Below are 17,075 nucleotides of genomic sequence, written 5' to 3'. Positions count from 1 at the left end.
TCTTTTAAACAAAAAGGCACAAACTTAAATGGAGGGTTAGACTTGCTAAAGGTGATTGGTTTATTAATGTATATCACATTTACAAAGAACTACACTTTTTAAATACTATTTATTTTAAATATGTCTAGGAAAATATATTTTCAGTTTTACAGAAAGACAAAGATAAAGATTTTTAATCTTTGGTCACGCCTACAAAAATGTGAGGAGCACTGATAAAGGGGAAAAAAACTGTGAGGTGTGCATCTTTGAATACTTGGCAGATCTAAGATGACATTTTCACTCAGGCTACATCACTTAAGACACATTTCTGCAGGTATGTTTGCTCACATTATGAAGAATATGAAGAATAGTAGAATATCTATGTCAAAACAAGTGCAAATACGTTTCTAGGAATGTGCAAATAAAGGAGTTGTGCGTATTGTTTAGGAACTGGATGGCTATCCATTTGTGCTTTAGCATATGGCTGGTTCATCCACAGCTTGTGCCCCCTCTGTGACGGCTTTCACACACTTCGCCATGGTTTGGGAGGCTCTGCTTATTGGATCTGTGGGTAAAGATTGAATTGTTAAATGTACCCTCAAATACCGGCCAAAATTTATATTACACACAAACACGTATACACACACACATTGACAGACCATGTATAATGGTAAAAAGACCTTTACTACATTATGTAGTGAATTATAACTTACAATTTTAATGCTAAAATACCAAATTATTTAAACAAGTGTCAAATTAGAATCTAAAATTAAAACCTGCTGTAAATTACAAATTTGTAATCACAGCAGATTATTTTTGTATAAACTTGGCTACAAGCAGACAATGGCAAATATACATTACAAAAAGTACATTTATAATTTTTTCAAACAATAAAATCACTGCATGAACACAGAGTTACTAGCAGCTCCTCATTACTACTGATTTATTTATTTTGTTAAATTGGCTATTGTTATTTATTTATTTACTGTAGATGTCCTATCTGCAATGAAAATTAATGTAAATTGCTGACTTTAATTCCTCCTTGTGCCTTTTGCAAATTAACAACAGCCCGACTGCAATGCTCTGAAAAAATCTAAATGTCAGCATTGTTCTGTTTCCTCTAACCATATACATAATAATAATAATGATAATAATAATAAAATGAGTATTTATTTCAATCTAGGATAATGTCAGTAATTCAAAACTATATATAAAAAAAGGACATTTCAAGGATATTCCTGTATCAACATGAATAACTTAATAAAACCAAATCACTATATTCAATATACATCATTGATTTTGAATGTATGTTACATGAAAACACAACCATAATTATTATTATTTTTTAAATCTGTGTTTACATTTCCTAGGCTATACATTCAGTAGTTTTGCCATCTTTAACTGCAGATTAAAATCCTTTCTATAGTAGCACAGCAACAAATACAGCAGCTTTTCGCTCAACTTTATATTTTCCGTTTATCTGGGATTAATAACACTGTTATGAGGAAATGTTTGGCTTTATCTAATATCTATTTGTATTTATCAAATTCTTGTTACTTCACTGATCACTTCAGCAGGAACACAGTGCCTAAGTGTCCCTCCTTATGCTTTGAAAGGCAGGCATTAGTATTACTACATTATTTTCTCTCTATGAAAAGAAAACAAACATTGTTCTAATTAACTGATGTACTTGATACACTTAGAGCACTTTGGAATGAAAACAAGATTAGACCTGCATTAGTCAGAGAAAAAAAGAAAGAAAGAAAGACATGCACTGCTCAACTGGATTACTCGTGACCCACCTGTCATATAAAAGTCCTTCACAGTAAGCTGTGGAGGAACTAAAGGTTCAGTTAGGAGAGTCTGGTTCACTGCCTGAAATAGATAAGCCAGATATCACTATCATCATGCAGAACAGTGTGACATAAACGGAGATAAATTAACTGTACAAACCAACATTTAAATCCAGCTTTACATTTCCTCCCCCTCTATGATCACCTAAAAATAGAAATGCTAGAAGAAGATAACAGCTGACCTTAGATAGCTCATTAGCCTGCTTAAAATAGTTGGCCTCCTCTACGTCATCATATCGCACGAGATTTGGGGAAACCTCTGCCAGCCTATCACGCACTTCATCCAGAGTGTCATACGGCAGAGTCACTCCAGCAAGCTTAAAAGCGTATGAAAACAACACAGAGCATTTAGTCACATTTTATTTCCCTGAGCCTTGCATGTTTATGCTGTGCTCTGGTTCACCTCAGATACAGCTCTGATGATCTTCCAGTCCTCTCTGGCTGCGCCTGGAGGAGTCACTGCCACCTTGGTCTGCTGGGCACGACCTTCAGTGTTCACATACGTGCCACATTTCTCAGTGTATGCAGCTCCGGGAAGGATGATATCAGCCATTGGTGCACTGACATCGCCATGGTGACCTGGGCATTACGAAATAGAAAACTGCAATTAAGTAAAAACAAACTTATTGTTCCTCAACATGTATTCTTCAAGTCCCTAAGGGAATGGTTACCACTATTTTTCCAAACGTGCCCTCATTTGATTGTGCAAGTCTTGAACCGCCCCTTGTGTTTTTGTAATTTGCTTCTAGTTAGACAGACTTTCTTGTTATTTTTAACGTGGAATTGAGCAACAGTTCTCCAGGCCTTCTGATTCAAGCCTCACCAGAAATGGTCTCTGTGGAAGGCTGACTGTCATTTTTAAGGAAGGGAAACTGGAAGAAGAGGCTGAGGTATGTCAAATTACACAAGAACTGCACCGAAACTAAGTGCCAACAGGCCTTAAGGAGCAATGACTTGAAATTTTGGTTCGAACTGCCATCAATATGTATGGAGGAGGTTATGAGAGAGGTACAACAGTGACTATCTATAGCCATCTGTAAAACAGATGGAGCCCAGACCTCAGCAATATTAAAGGAGTCTGGGATCAGCTAGACTGAGAACACAACAAAAGGCAGCCGACATCCAAAAAAGAGGTTTGAATGTCCTTCAAGAAGCCTGGAGAACTATTCCTGAACTATACCTGAAGAAATTACAAGAAAGCTTGCCTAAGAGAGTTCAGGCTGTGTGGAAGAATAAAGTTGGTCATACTGTTTACCTTAAATACTGTATATCCATGCATTTTTGCACCCAATTCCCATTTTTCTAGCAACATATGAAAAATATGAGGGGTAGATAAAGAGTGAAGGATGTTGTAGAGATACCATTTGGGCACTTAAGCCATTTAAATTTCTTTAAATAATTGAGTTTTCTGTCACACCTGTACATATAGAAGATCATTTTTTTTATTAATACATCCATCTGTTTTCTTAACCCCTTATCCAATCCAGAGTTGTGGTGGGACTGGAGCTTATCCCAGCTGCCATGGTGCGAGAGGCAAGGTGCACCCTGGAGAGTTTGCCAGTCTATCACAAGACTAACACAGAAAAATTCACAACCATTTACATTCACAGCAAAGGCAAACTTTAAATCACAGAGTAACCTGATATGCATGCCTTTGAACTGTGGGAGCATGGCAGACTATGTCGTGAGAAAAACACCTGCATAGTGAGAAAAGGTCATGGGTTCAATTTTTGCTTTTCTGTGCCGGTGTTTGCATGACTCCACAGTGACCCGGAATTTTAAGGTTTTGCAAAAAGCTGACCTTGATAAATTATCAAGCTATTCTTAGGGAGATCTTGGCGAGTCATGGAGCCAGCATCAGCTCCAAGTAGGAACAGAACTTTGGGTGGGTTCTTCCTGATAGCATCCACTCCTGGCTTGTACCCCAGATCAAGTGCAGCTACTTGACTGGCAACCCTGATAAGATGAGGACAAACGGTACACTCATTACAGAAAACATTCCTTTTCAACATGGTATTGTTATTTGAAACTTTGCTAATAATTTTTTCAAGCATTTGACCTGTGAAGCACATTGAGAACCTTCCAGGTTTCCTCCACTCCACTGCTGACACGAGCATTTTGGGCAATGGTTGACACAGCAGCCATTATCGCAGCCCCATCCTCTCTCTGCAGGCAACCGCTGCCAACTACAACAGCAGGATGCTTTGCTTTGGCCAAGACCTGCAACAGAGAATAAAACACACAAAAATAGTAAGAGACATTCAAGTTGATTGATGACATTCAAAGAAAAGAAAGGTCAGTGTTACCTGGAAGAATGGGTGAGTTCCTGAAGCAATTTCTTCAAGGATCTTGGCTGATTCACCAAGATGCTCGTATGTGTAACTAAGGTCCACCTCCTTTCCCACCAGAGCCACATGTAACTCATTGTGCAGCCAGCTATAGCAGAGACAGCAATGTTTATACAGAAGAACAGACTTATGTTGTCAGATTTACAGTTTCCCCATTGTTAAACAGCCATGATTTACTTACCCTTTTCTGACCCGTGCATTAAACAATGGAGCCTCATACCGTGGGTTAGTGCCAACTAAAAGTAGCAGGTCAGCTTCTTCAATCCCAGCAATTCCAGTGTTCAGAAGATAGTTTGAACGCAGGTCAGATCTAGAAAAGTCAGTTAGTAAAAGAGTTGGACGTGTATGCATCAATGGCTTCAATTTTCATTTCTGGTATTTTTTTTTTTACCCTGCTCCAGCCATGGGGAACGTCTCCTCAGTGCACAGGTTGTCACTATTCAAATGGTTCAGCAAGTCTTTCAGGGAAATGAGAGCCTCCGCATCGACCAAACCTCCAGCAACAGCAGCAATGTCCTTTCCTTCAACTCCTTGCAACTGTCAAACAAAAACAGATGATATTCAGGTATTCTGAATCAGTGTTTTAAATTGCTATCCAATGTTTTGATGAGCTTAGTTACTGTAATTCAATTAAGAATTGCGTACTGCTCCAGCAACTCGAGTCAGCGCGTCTTCCCAGGATGTGGGAACCAACTGCCCAGACTCATTTTTCACCATTGGCTGAGTAAGCCTCTGTCTCTTAAGCCCATCATAAGCAAACCTGCCAAGTTCGAGCAAAAAGCAGTTCAGCAATAATGTAAACACCAAGCACAAGGCTATGTCTATGATGCAAAGTTTGGGTGATCTGAAATGAACCTGGTTTTGTCTGAGATCCATTCCTCGTTAATATCTTCATGAAGGCGAGGCAGAATCCTCATCACCTCGCCGCCGCGAGTGCTCACCACGATGTTACTACCCACAGCATCAAGTACGTCGATCGATTCAGTCTTCCTGCAAAAAAACAAATACAACAACAACAAAAAAAAAAGAGAGAATACATAAGTCTCAAAATAATTTGTTAAAACCCCAAATAGCTACACAAGATGTAGAGCATAATCTAAAAACCTGGTCTCCCATGGGCGGGCAGTGAAAGCATACGGTTTAGAGGTCAGGGCTCCCACTGGGCATATATCAATAATATTCCCAGATAATTCCGACATGAACATCTTCTCCACGTAAGTCCCAATCTGCAGATCGTTGCCTCTGCCAGTGGTGCCCAGCTCTTCCACGCCTGCAATCTCACTGGCAAAGCTAAAAGAGGAAAAGAATATATGCATTTTAATATTTCACATGAACACGGCAACTCGACTTGTTTAAATATTAAAGCATGACTCACCGCACACAACGAGTGCACTGAATGCAGCGAGTCATAATGGTTTTGATGAGGGGGCCAATGTTTTTATCTTCCACGGCTCTTTTGCCCTCTGTGAAGCGGCTTCTGTCGCTGCCAAACTGCATGGACTGATCCTTTATACGAAATGCCACTCAGTTTTAATAATCAATCAATAATTTCTAAATTCAAAACCCATAATATCTGTTTTACACACTATCAAGACTATAATGAGCAGATCTAGAGTGGTGGTGATCATCTACAATTTACCTGTAGGTCACATTCACCTCCTTGATCACAAATAGGACAATCTAATGGGTGGTTAGCCAGTAGGAACTCCATCACCCCCTCTCTGTGAAATTTTCAAGTAAAACATTACTTTTGCGTAGGAGAAACCCAACTAACCAAGTTAAAGAACAAGAAGAATAAAAGTGACCAAATTTCACTGTTAACTTTTTCAAAACAGATAAGTGACGTTTAATTAACAGGTTGAAGGTACCTGGCCCTCCGTGTCTTGTCAGAATTGGTTAAAATGTTCCAGCCTTTCATGACAGGCATAGCACAAGCTGCCACCGGCTAGATAATATATGAAAAAAGATGACATGTTAATTTTAAGTAGGCATACCTTTATCTCCGCAAGACTGGGCAGAGAAACAAAACACAAAGAGACATTTGTGGCTTTTTAGATTTGAAACGTAGCACACATGAATCATAAAAAAAGTACCTTAGGAACTTTTTCTATCTCCACAAGACACATGCGGCAGTTTCCAGCAACTGACAAGCGCTCGTGGTAGCAGAAACGGGGAATCTGCATGCCTGCCTTCTCACATGCCTGTGACAGAAAACAACTGCAGGGTTATACTGAATACTCGTACAGTGCTGTGAAAAAGTATCTGCCACTTTCCTGATTTTTTTGCATATTTGTCACACTTGTAGGTTTCAAATTTTAATATTAGACAAAGATGACCCGAGTAAAATGTAATTCTCCAGTTGATCATTTCATTTATCAAGGGGCAAAGGCTATCCAAACCAACCTGGCCTCTATCGGTTATGTCACCTTTGGCAGCAAGCATTTGTAATAACTAGCAACGAGTCTCTCACATCACTGTGGAGGAATTTTGGCCCACTCTTCTTAGCAGAATTGTTTTTATTCAGCCATGTTGGAGGGAAGCCATGCCAAAGCATTTCTATCAGATTTAAAGCAAGACTTTTGACTAGGCCACTTCAAAAACTTCATTTTGTTTTGTTTTTCAGCCACACAACAGTGGATTGAAGGTTTGTCCTGTTGTATAACCCAAGTATGCATGACCTCAGGGTACAATGTGATGACTGGACATTCTCCTCAAAATGTTCTGGTAGAGAGTAGAATTCATGCTTCCGTCCAGATTGTGAAACAGCAAAGCAGCCCCAAACCAGGACACTACCACTACCATGTCTAAATGCCAGTGTGATGTTCTTTTTTTTTTTTTTTAAAAGTGCTATTATTTTTACAGCAGATGTAACAGGATGCATGATCTTGGGGATCATCAAGATATTTTTTGGCAAATATAATATGAGGGAAAGGCTTTGTAACACTTTCCAGACTGATTGATGTCAGTAATTTTGTTTCTCAGCTGTTTATTGAGATGTAGTATGATGTGTTGCATTTTGAGATCCTTAAGCCTGCTGTACTTTGTCTATTTAAGTGATTCCTTGACTAAACAAGTCTTACAGTCATCAGGCCTAGGTGTGGCTAGTGAAACTGAGCTCAGTTTTCCAAAACATGTGGTTAATCACGGTTAATTTATGAATTAACAGCTTAAATCCCTTGATAAATGTGAGTGACAATTAAACGCTGCATTTTCTATTTACTCAGGTTACCTTTGTCTATTAAAAATTATTGGACAATATGAAACATGTCAGTGTGAAAAATATGCAATACGTTTTCATGGCATTGCATATCCTAAAGTTTAGCCATTACCTGCAACACAGTTGTTCCTGGCTCCACCATAACAGGCTTCCCATCCACAAACACCTCCAGGAGGTTACTGGCTGCTGCTGCTGCTGCAGTGGATGCAGGGCGAACTTCGGGCACACACAGAACATTTTACTGCACAATATTCCCTTTAAAGAACTGGTAATACACACATTGCATCATTTACCATATGTATCATTTCGTGCTGCAACAAATTCATTATGACAGCCTAGTGAAACAGTCTTTGGTTAAACTGTGCCAACAACAGCCCGGCACCAAATGTGGTACCTGGGAGCTCTATAATCCAGGCTATAATCCATTAATGGCGAAAGTAACAAGGGTGGCAAGCATTAAAACGTCTAGTTCTTTGAGATGACTGACAAATCGTTTAACTATGAAGCGATACAAATACAATGATGTCCTTAAACTTGATAAAAAATAAAATAATTAAAAAAAAATTGAATAATGTTACCATTGTGAGTCACAGCTGTGCCTCCTTTGCTAATAGCTGCTGGAAAGAGACTGCGGGTCGCAACAGGCAAACGCAACATGCTGGAGGAGAGGCTGAAACACGACATCAGGTGTAAGGTGTATTGTTAGCTCCACTGAAAGATTTCACAGGTTACCGCAGCGCTTTTAGATGTGTAATGCGGATGTCTGACTTATAAACCTCTGCTAAATTAGCACCCATGCAGCTTCCAAAACAAAAACAGAAGTAAGCTAACTAGCTGGTGCGCCACATTTGAAAACAACACGAATAGAGACTATAAGAAACCTCACATGTGCAATTAAACACTTAATATTCTGGAAGCCCAGAAAATGTTGGAAATGTTTCGAAATGCGGCACTAATTACAGTTAACGTTGCGCTGGCTAAATGTCTCCCAGGCTAACAATAATAACGGTGTTAGCTTGTGAAACTTAGCCTCGTATTATTAGACAGTGATGCCGCGCGAGGCGTTATTTTAACATTTTTGTGACGTTAAATTAAATTAATGTGCAGCTGATTGTTGCATTCAATCAGACGTCACGCGGTCAGCTACAAACACGTAAACGTAACAACCGCAAACTGAAGCCCTGCAAGCTAATAATGTCACTGTATTCAAAGCTAATGAATCATTTTTTGAAAATTGTTTGTTGTGACCGGTTACTTACCTTGCCTATGTCTGTCCTCAGGAGACCGCCTGCGCCGCAGATTGCGCACCGTCCATTCTGCTGCGTCACGGATTAAGTAATCCTGTAATCCAAACAGCCAGGCCACTAAACAGTGTCTGAGATAATAGTATAAAAATTCAACAACAGTACGAAGTGATGTAAACCTCTCCTTAGCAGATATCCATCTTATCTACAGCTGTTTGTCTCTGATGTGGCTCAGTGACATAACAGTCTGTTTTTTTCCCTCCCTCACCAACCCCTCAGGTCTAGTCTCAGTTTTATACATACATCTGGATGAGCACATTTATGTAGAGAAAAAAAGTATCTTTGGGGTCAAAGGTCGTCTGCAATTGAAGTGAAATCGATTGGAAAAGATTGAAAGAATTGTTAGCTTCCTGTCCATATATTCCCACAGATATAAAACAGCATCCTTCCAGTCAGGGTGGTAACAGTGATGTAATACTTACAAATCAGAGTTCACCCCAAAGGGGAAAAAAAGAAAAAACAGGAATGGCTGAATTTGTAAGCAGACCCTCGGGGAAATGAATAGTTAATGCATGTCTGGACCTTTGTTAATGGCGTGCAAACTTTGTAGGACTGCAGGAAATCTCTTATGAGTGTACATAAAACATCAAATTCTTCTCTTAGGTCTTATCAAATCACATAAAAGAAGACACTTAAAGCACAGTCAGGTTCAGAAGAACAGATTTATTAAGATATATATATATATATATATATATATATATATATCTTTAAAATATATTAGAATAAACATGTTCATACAGTTTTTAACCAGCATAAACATCCGTAAGATACATTAATACATTATTCTAGCAGCTGATATGGCAATATAAAACCAAAATAATGCTATGTTGCAATGGAGACTACAGTCAAAAAGGACTATTTTTGTCATCCATAAGAACCAAAGCAGTACTTACAAGATGGCTTGATTCAAAAGGTTGAAATACAGACAAAGTGGCTAAATGTCACATAAATACGTGTAGTCATAGTTGCAAAGTCTAATATTTCATGATTTATGTTGTAAAATATTAATAGCAGTCATCCATCACCATTTTCCACTGGCCAAGGAGGCATGTTGAAATTACTTGATTATTGTAAGGAGCAGTCCAACCATCACGCAGACGTTTTACCAGTCGGTAACTCGTGCATGACCATTAAAATCTTCAAGAAGGGACTTCCTGGCGTGTTTGTTTTGCAATTTATTTGAATGATTAGAAACCAAAATAATTGCAGATAGATTTTCTGTTGATCAGCTTAATGGTTTTGATTTCATCTAGCCAGTTTCTCTGCAGATGACTGGGTTTATGCAAAGTAGATGGAAAGATATTGAATCTGTGTTTATGTTCCATTGTCCATTATCCATGAAGAGTAATTGTCAGTTGAAGTTGGCGTGACTCTGCGCAAATAAAACATAGGAAAAATCTTAACAACTCTAATAACCCTCTACATTTATGCTAAAGTAATACTTAACCACTTCTTCTTTTTTAAAATGGAGAGCTTCACAAGTCTGGGGATAGTAACAATCAGATTGTTGATGATGCCACGTGCTCACCGTGAACACCATTCTCATAAACTCCTGCCACAGATTCGATCTCAGTGGCAGAGATCGATTGGCTGAACTCTCTAAGTGAATTCTTGGTTATGTCCAGACAGGCTTGCTTGATGATATTGCGCACTTTTTTAGTCAGAAACATGTACAGCAGGGGATTTACACAACTGTTAAAAAAGCCCAAGCTAGTGGCGAGAGGAAAGCCAGTTTTCAGTAAATTGTGTAAGTAAGGTGAGGAATGTATGGTTAACTCCATCAGGCTGAAAGTATGAAAAGGTGTCCAGCACAAAAAGAAGGCGAGGATTACTGCAGTGACTGTTTTGGAGAAGCTAGACAACTGAACTGAACTCCCAGATTGTTTCATTTTCACTATCAGAAGTATACCCGTCACGCTTATAGCAGTCAGCGGCAAAAGAAAGCCCACAGTGGTGCGGATAATCACTATCGTGATGTGTCTCATGGCCGCTATATGAGGGTCGTGTGTGTGGAAGTTGTTGAAGCACACCACCTTGTCGCCCAAGGTCATCGTGTCACGAAAGATTAGAGCAGGACTGCTCAAGGTGGCGGCTAGCCCCCAAATACAACCACATGCGAACCAAGCTCGGTTTACGGTGCGATACTTCTGAGACCAGTTAAGATGGACGACAGAAACGTACCTATCTATACTGAGCACTGTGAGAAACAGCACACTGGCATACATGTTCATCACGGACACAAAGGAGTTAATCTTACACATAGCCACACCGAACTCCCAGTGGAAGTCCCGCATAATGTAATCAATGAAGAACGGCAGGAAGAGCACAAATACAAAATCGGCTATGGCAAGATTGAGCAACCACACGCTGTTGACTCTCTTTTTGCATTTAAATGCCATCACCCAAATAACAGCTCCATTGCCGATCACACCAAGCATGAAAGAGATTATGTAGATAACTACAGAGAAAATGTGCATAGGTTCTGTCTGACTGTGCTCAACCCTAATATCGTCAATGTCGCCGTAATCTAGGTCGTAACTGTACGTGTAGTTATAGTCATCAATGGAATCATTCATGGCTGCAGGGATGGCACGGCTGGAACTTGTCTGCTGAATTTATCTGTGAGGGGAAAAAAATCATAATGGGATGAATTCCTGTAAGTTGACCTGCAAGCAAAACATTCAGCTTTCAACACATGTTCTCACCTCAAATTCTTTGTGACTTTGCCAGGAAGTTATCATAGAAGAACCAGATATCTGCCTTGTCTCTCCTTTCCGGTCAATTAGTTCCTATGTTGAAGTTAGATCTGGGTGTGTCGTGAGAAAGCATGGAACATTATGTCAACATCATTTAAATCAACAGCTGGACAGTGAGATGCTTCACCGGTCAGGCAGAAAGAATCCTTTGTAGCTCACTGTAAACAAAATGCAACAATACTGTTTGACATACACTGTTTCGGGAACAATTCATGTTTCAACTTTATCAAGGACATGCACATATAAGCTACTTAGTATTATCACCAAGGTCAGAATAAAGCAGCAAATTAACCCTGAATCAGTAAGCTCAGGCAAATACTCATATTTTTTTTCTTTTTTGGGGCTAGAAAAAATATGAGTATTCGATGTAGCCCTTTAGTAAATTTACTGAAAATCATGGCAAGAACACCTAAAAGACAGTATTAGAGTAACTGATTTAAAAAGAAATATGTTAAAAAATAAGACCGTGATTATATGGGCAAAGTGCTGTGCGTAAAATCAGTTGCATTAAGAAGAAGAAAAGTACAACCATTCATAATTAGAAGACCAAACAATGCTAAACTAATTTCAGTTAAGAATACAGTAGAATAACGAGCGGACAGTATGACAAAAGATAAAGTAAAGTACGCACTCGAAGTACTGAAAGCAGATTGCAAAACAGCTCCAACCTGCTGCATCTCAATACCAATCCCAGTAAACCGTTACGACTTATGAGCTGGACGAAATAACCAGCATGCAAATACGAAGCGTCAGTCTCTAATAAAATTAGTGCCACATACACACTATTGCCACACTGGGAAAAAAAAGAAACATAGACTTTGTTTTTATTTTGTTTTTTCCTTTAGAATTTAAAGGTGAATCGCTTACCAAAAAGCGCAGCCCTCCGCGTTTGGGTCTAAACACCAGCTCCTCCCGGGTGATAGTGTCACAGCTCCCGCTGTCTTAGCTTTTTAGCTCCGTTATGCTGGGCCTTGTTCTGAACTTCCCACTAGTCTGCATCAACTCTTTCCATCCAGACTAAACTCGGAGCAGAGTGTTAGGGGGTTACACAGTGGGTGCGCCTGTTTGACGCGTCAAAGAGGGAAGAAAAGTTATTGGTCAGTGCTCTGAAAGTTGAATGCGGTCATTCAGCAAAACTGGGGCTGTTCCTCCTAACTGCAGAGCGAACCAGGAACGCAAGCTTCCCCCCATCAGGGGATAGACGAAAAATTATGAATGTTGCAGATTTTATTTTATCATTGATTGATTTTTTCTCTCTCGCAAACACAGTGAAAGCTTGCATAGATGAAGGTTCCGGGCTGTCGGCAGCTTCTTCCTTCTGCTTTTAATTTGCAGACTTGTCGGGTTTTTTTTTTTTTTTTTAGTTAAAGGGAAAAACAGAGAGACAGAAAGCTAGAAAAAATGTGCAAGGCCAGAATTTTCTTTTTATAAAATCAAGCTTGATTTGCAAAAGCCAGATTTTGAGCCCTACACTATTTTCATGGATCACTGTAGATCCATGAAAATCTTATGCCTACACCTACATGCAATCATAAATCTGTGCAGCTCTAATGCCTTTCATTAGCTGCTTCCCGGTACACACCCACATGTGCATATACACAGTGTGGACAGCACAAGCTGACTTAACTCAGCTGCTCCTCGTTTTAGTTTGTTTCCTGATGAAAGCTCCTCCGGCAACACAACAAACATTCAGTTCAACATTCAGTTGTTCAAAGTATGCAACCCCATGCTCTGTAAAGTGAGCATTCTCATAGCCAAGTTGAAATTCAGGCAAAGCACAAGTTTAAAAGTTAAGGTACACTCAGAAAAATTCAGCAATTAAAAAAAACTTGAACTAATTGAACTACATGTACAATTTCCATGTAATTTTGTTTCATAAGTACAATGTAAAATGTTACTTTTAATGGAATCTGGTCAAATGAAATGTACTCGATTGGTATACATTCAGTTAACACCAAACAATAAAAATGATTAATAGTTGGATAATTCATCCTCAGGGTTTTAATGGAGTTATTACATAGTCAGACCAGTTAAATGTAACATATAATGTTTTATTTTTCTGTGTAATAAATTAAAGGACCTCAAGCCATCATATTTTCCACGCTAAGATGAAATGCATTTATGTGTGATGGATGGCTAACTACACACATTATCTGTTCAATCATCACAATTTTACTTTATGCTTAAAACTTGCTTTACTTGCTCTGGGGAATGGAAGTGGAAGTAAATATGTGCTGCAACAATGTCTGATGTAATTACAGAGGGGGGAAACAGGCTGTTTACATACATAAATACAGCCGGCATGTGTGTCTAAATCGAAAATTATAGAGAAAAATAGACACATTTCTGTGTTACAGTCTGTAATCAGTGGTGCCACAATATTCTCTGTGGGTTGAGATGTTGAAACACATTGCACTTATGGCTACGCTCCAATTAGTAAGGTCATCACATGTTCTCTATCAGCTGTCCAGCACAAAACATGCTGTCACATCACAACCTGAAACCTCTTTGCATGTGAAATCATCAAATAACTCTTTCTATCCTATCATTAATAAGATTTAACTGGCAGGGAGTTCATACTACCACTACTGCTTGCTCATCACCGTTTGTTTCATCAGATAATCACACAGTTTCATATTAATCTTAAGCTCAAAGTGAACATGTCGCTTCACTGTGGACCATGCAGTCCTGAGGGGGGAGCTGTCACATCCTACAACAGCTCTCTGTTTCCACCCAATTATGGAGGCTAACAATCAAACCTTACGGTCACATCATCCAGTGATATTCATACATGGGCACTGTCACATAGTCATGTTATTTCAGACAGACTTTTATGGAAACTTATAAGAGCTGTCGTCATTACTGACGCACACTTCTGTTCAGTTTCATGTTTCAATTCCTTATTTTCCAAGAAATTCTTGAAAATGATGATCATTTGCATCACTCATGCTGAAATTTACAAGCACTCGTGCTTGTTTTTGTCAGATTGGTGGCCAAAATAGGCTTACCAAAAATTACTGTACAAATTTTTTAAACATAGGATGAATGAAAAACATTTAGATGGGCAGCAGCTCACCTAAAGAAAACTCCTGTTTTTTGTTTACATTTAGAATGTTTTCAGAGGCATATTTTACATACTTCACATCAAGAAAATGTGAAGTATGTAAATTTTCAGTATGAAAATGTGAAATCTACATACTTATGAAAAATAAGTATGTAGATTTGTCCTGCTTTTATAGCTGGGATCCATAACCGGACATCCTAAAATAGAAGCTTGCCTGTTATACTATATGGTCCTTTTTTGTATGGTGTACATAATAAAATTAGTGATGCTCTGATCCATTAGTGCTCTTCAAGAGCAAGACCTTGTTTTTCTTTTCTTTTTTCTTTTTTTTTTTTTAAATGGCTCACTATCATAGTGAACCGAGACACATGCACATGTCCTTTGTCTATTAGGACATGAACAGGGCATATACAGCCACGTGAAAAAGAAAGTTTTCACAGGACTCTCTGCAGTCCCGTGAAAAACTAAGTACACCTCAGTATCTTGTAGAACCACTTTTAGCAGCAATGACTTGATGTAATTGTTTTCTGTATGTGTTTATCGGTCTGGCATATTGTTGTGGAGGAATTTTGCCTCACTCTTCTTTGCAGCGCTTAAGCTCCTTGAGGTTTGTGGGCTTTTGTTTATGCAAAATTATCTTAAGATACCACCACAGCGTTTCAGTGGGGTTGATGTCTGCACCTTGACTGGGCCACTTTGACACTTTGAATCTTGTCTTTTTCAGCCATTCTGTTGTAGATTTGCTGCTGTACTTGGGATCAATGGCCTGCTGATTGACCCAATTTCGCCCTGACCCACTGGTGTCAAGACAACCATCTCACCCTCAACATCGCAAAGACAAAGGAGTTGATAGTGGACTTCCGGAGGTGCAGAGAAGTACACACCCCCATCACCATCAACGGCGCTGCTGTGGAGAGAGTGAGCAGCTTCCGGTTCCTTGGTGTACATCTGGCTGAGGATCTTACGTGGTCAGTACACATAAACAAAACAGTGAAGAAGGCGCAGCAGCGCCTCTTCTTTCTCAGGAGACTGAAAAGATTCGGCATGAGCCCCCGCATCCTCAGGACCTTCTATCGCTGTGCCATTGAGAGCATCCTCACTGGATGCATTACCACCTGGTACGGCAACAGCACCGCTTACAACCGCAAAGCTCTCTAGAGAGTAGTGCGGTGCTCTGAACGGATAATTGGAGGTGAGCTTCCCTCCCTCCAAGACATCTACAGGAAGCGGTGCCTGAGGAAAGCGGGGAGGATCATCAAGGACTCCAGTCACCCCAACCATAAACTCTTCAGACTACTTCCATCAGGAAGGAGGTTCTGCAGCATCCGGTCCCGTACCAGCAGACTGAGAGACAGCTTTTTCCACCAGGCCATCAGACTGCTGAACACTTCATAGACACCTCACCCTCACTACTGGAACTTCAACATCATGCACTCCATACTGTACATTAATGCCACTGTTTTGCACATGTCAACTACCAACCTCTGTATATTTTATATATTTATTTTATTGTTTACTCTATTTAATTTGTAAAATATGTATACACACACACACACACACACACACACACACGTAGAAAAACATATTTAGTATACACATCCAGTAATGCATATACTCTTATACAGTGTACATATATTTATTACTCTCAGATTTAGCCATTCTTATATTTGCTTGTTTACGTTACTGTATTTTTTGCACAACTCTGTTGCTTGTGAAGCCCGCACACAAGAATTTCACTCTCATGTACTGTACCAGTGTACCTGCACATGTGATGTGACAATAAAAGTGATTTGATTGACTTGAATTTCAGCCAAACTTTAGCTGTCAGACTGATGGCCTCCACTTGTCGGTCCAAAGGTAATCACAGGTCTTCCAGAAGTCTTGTGGTTTGTTTAGATGCAACGTGGGCAACTTAAGCTGACATGTTGTTTTTAGAGCGAAGATGCTTTCTCCTTTACCTATCATGCTAACTGAGGACTGTAGGATCTGAGATGTGAGCACTGCATGGTCTGACCTTGGGAAAAAATTTGACACGTGACACCTTAGCACACAACTGGATGCTCCAAACCAGCAAACTGTTACAGTTTTAATAGAAGTGCTTACACTTTCTGATGATCTTTTAATCTGGTTTATTTGATCACCAGCACCTGGCTGCTGCTTAACCTCTGAATTTCTATGGGGGCAGTAAGGGTGTACTTAACATTTTCTGAAAAGAGTCATGTGAAAACGTTCTTTTTCACATGATATTTTCAAAAAGCTACAGAAAGCACCTGCAGTGAATGAGGCTGTAGCAGTGAAGTGTATATGCAAATTTTTTCTAGTAATTTAGTAAAAACGGGGATACTTTTCATAAGCACTGGGGCAGAACTAGAAAAGTTCCGGGCGAAGGGGGGTGGGTGTTCAAAGGGAGTTGCCCTCCCTTACCCGGCTGTAGATCCACCCCTGCTTAAGCATGTAAGTTTCATGTTGTTTTATAATGCTTGAGTAGATTTCAGGTGGAAATATTACATTAATTATTGCCTCAAATGCATTTACAAACCATTTACTGTTTTAT

General features: G+C 39.5%; 2 protein-coding genes across 2 annotated transcripts; both read right to left on the bottom strand.

Annotated features, from left to right (window-relative positions):
* Positions 1–36: 36 nt before the first annotated feature.
* LOC134645445 (NADH-ubiquinone oxidoreductase 75 kDa subunit, mitochondrial-like) lies at positions 37–8,847 on the bottom strand. The gene is made up of 19 exons (XM_063498877.1): positions 8,657–8,847; positions 7,976–8,067; positions 7,510–7,613; positions 6,274–6,381; positions 6,049–6,125; positions 5,820–5,901; positions 5,556–5,686; positions 5,285–5,470; positions 5,036–5,170; positions 4,826–4,940; positions 4,572–4,717; positions 4,362–4,490; positions 4,139–4,268; positions 3,892–4,052; positions 3,634–3,788; positions 2,236–2,411; positions 2,015–2,149; positions 1,782–1,854; positions 37–544 (listed from the first exon to the last, which is right to left on the bottom strand). The coding sequence occupies exons 2-19, from the start codon at positions 8,052–8,054 to the stop codon at positions 453–455; spliced, it is 2,214 nt and encodes a 737-aa protein (XP_063354947.1). The 5' UTR covers positions 8,055–8,067; positions 8,657–8,847; the 3' UTR covers positions 37–452.
* A 590-nt stretch (positions 8,848–9,437) lies between these two features.
* On the bottom strand, positions 9,438–12,529 carry cmklr2 (chemerin chemokine-like receptor 2). The gene is made up of 3 exons (XM_063498878.1): positions 12,325–12,529; positions 11,407–11,507; positions 9,438–11,320 (listed from the first exon to the last, which is right to left on the bottom strand). Exon 3 carries the CDS (start codon positions 11,275–11,277, stop codon positions 10,201–10,203), a length of 1,077 nt encoding a protein of 358 aa, XP_063354948.1. The 5' UTR covers positions 11,278–11,320; positions 11,407–11,507; positions 12,325–12,529; the 3' UTR covers positions 9,438–10,200.
* Between the last annotated feature and the right edge of the window lie 4,546 nt (positions 12,530–17,075).

This window comes from Pelmatolapia mariae, linkage group LG16_19 (assembly GCF_036321145.2).
Source record: "Pelmatolapia mariae isolate MD_Pm_ZW linkage group LG16_19, Pm_UMD_F_2, whole genome shotgun sequence".
Lineage (NCBI taxonomy): Eukaryota > Metazoa > Chordata > Actinopteri > Cichliformes > Cichlidae > Pelmatolapia > Pelmatolapia mariae.
Note: the sequence above shows the minus strand (reverse complement) of the source record. Positions and strands in the feature narration are given on the sequence as shown.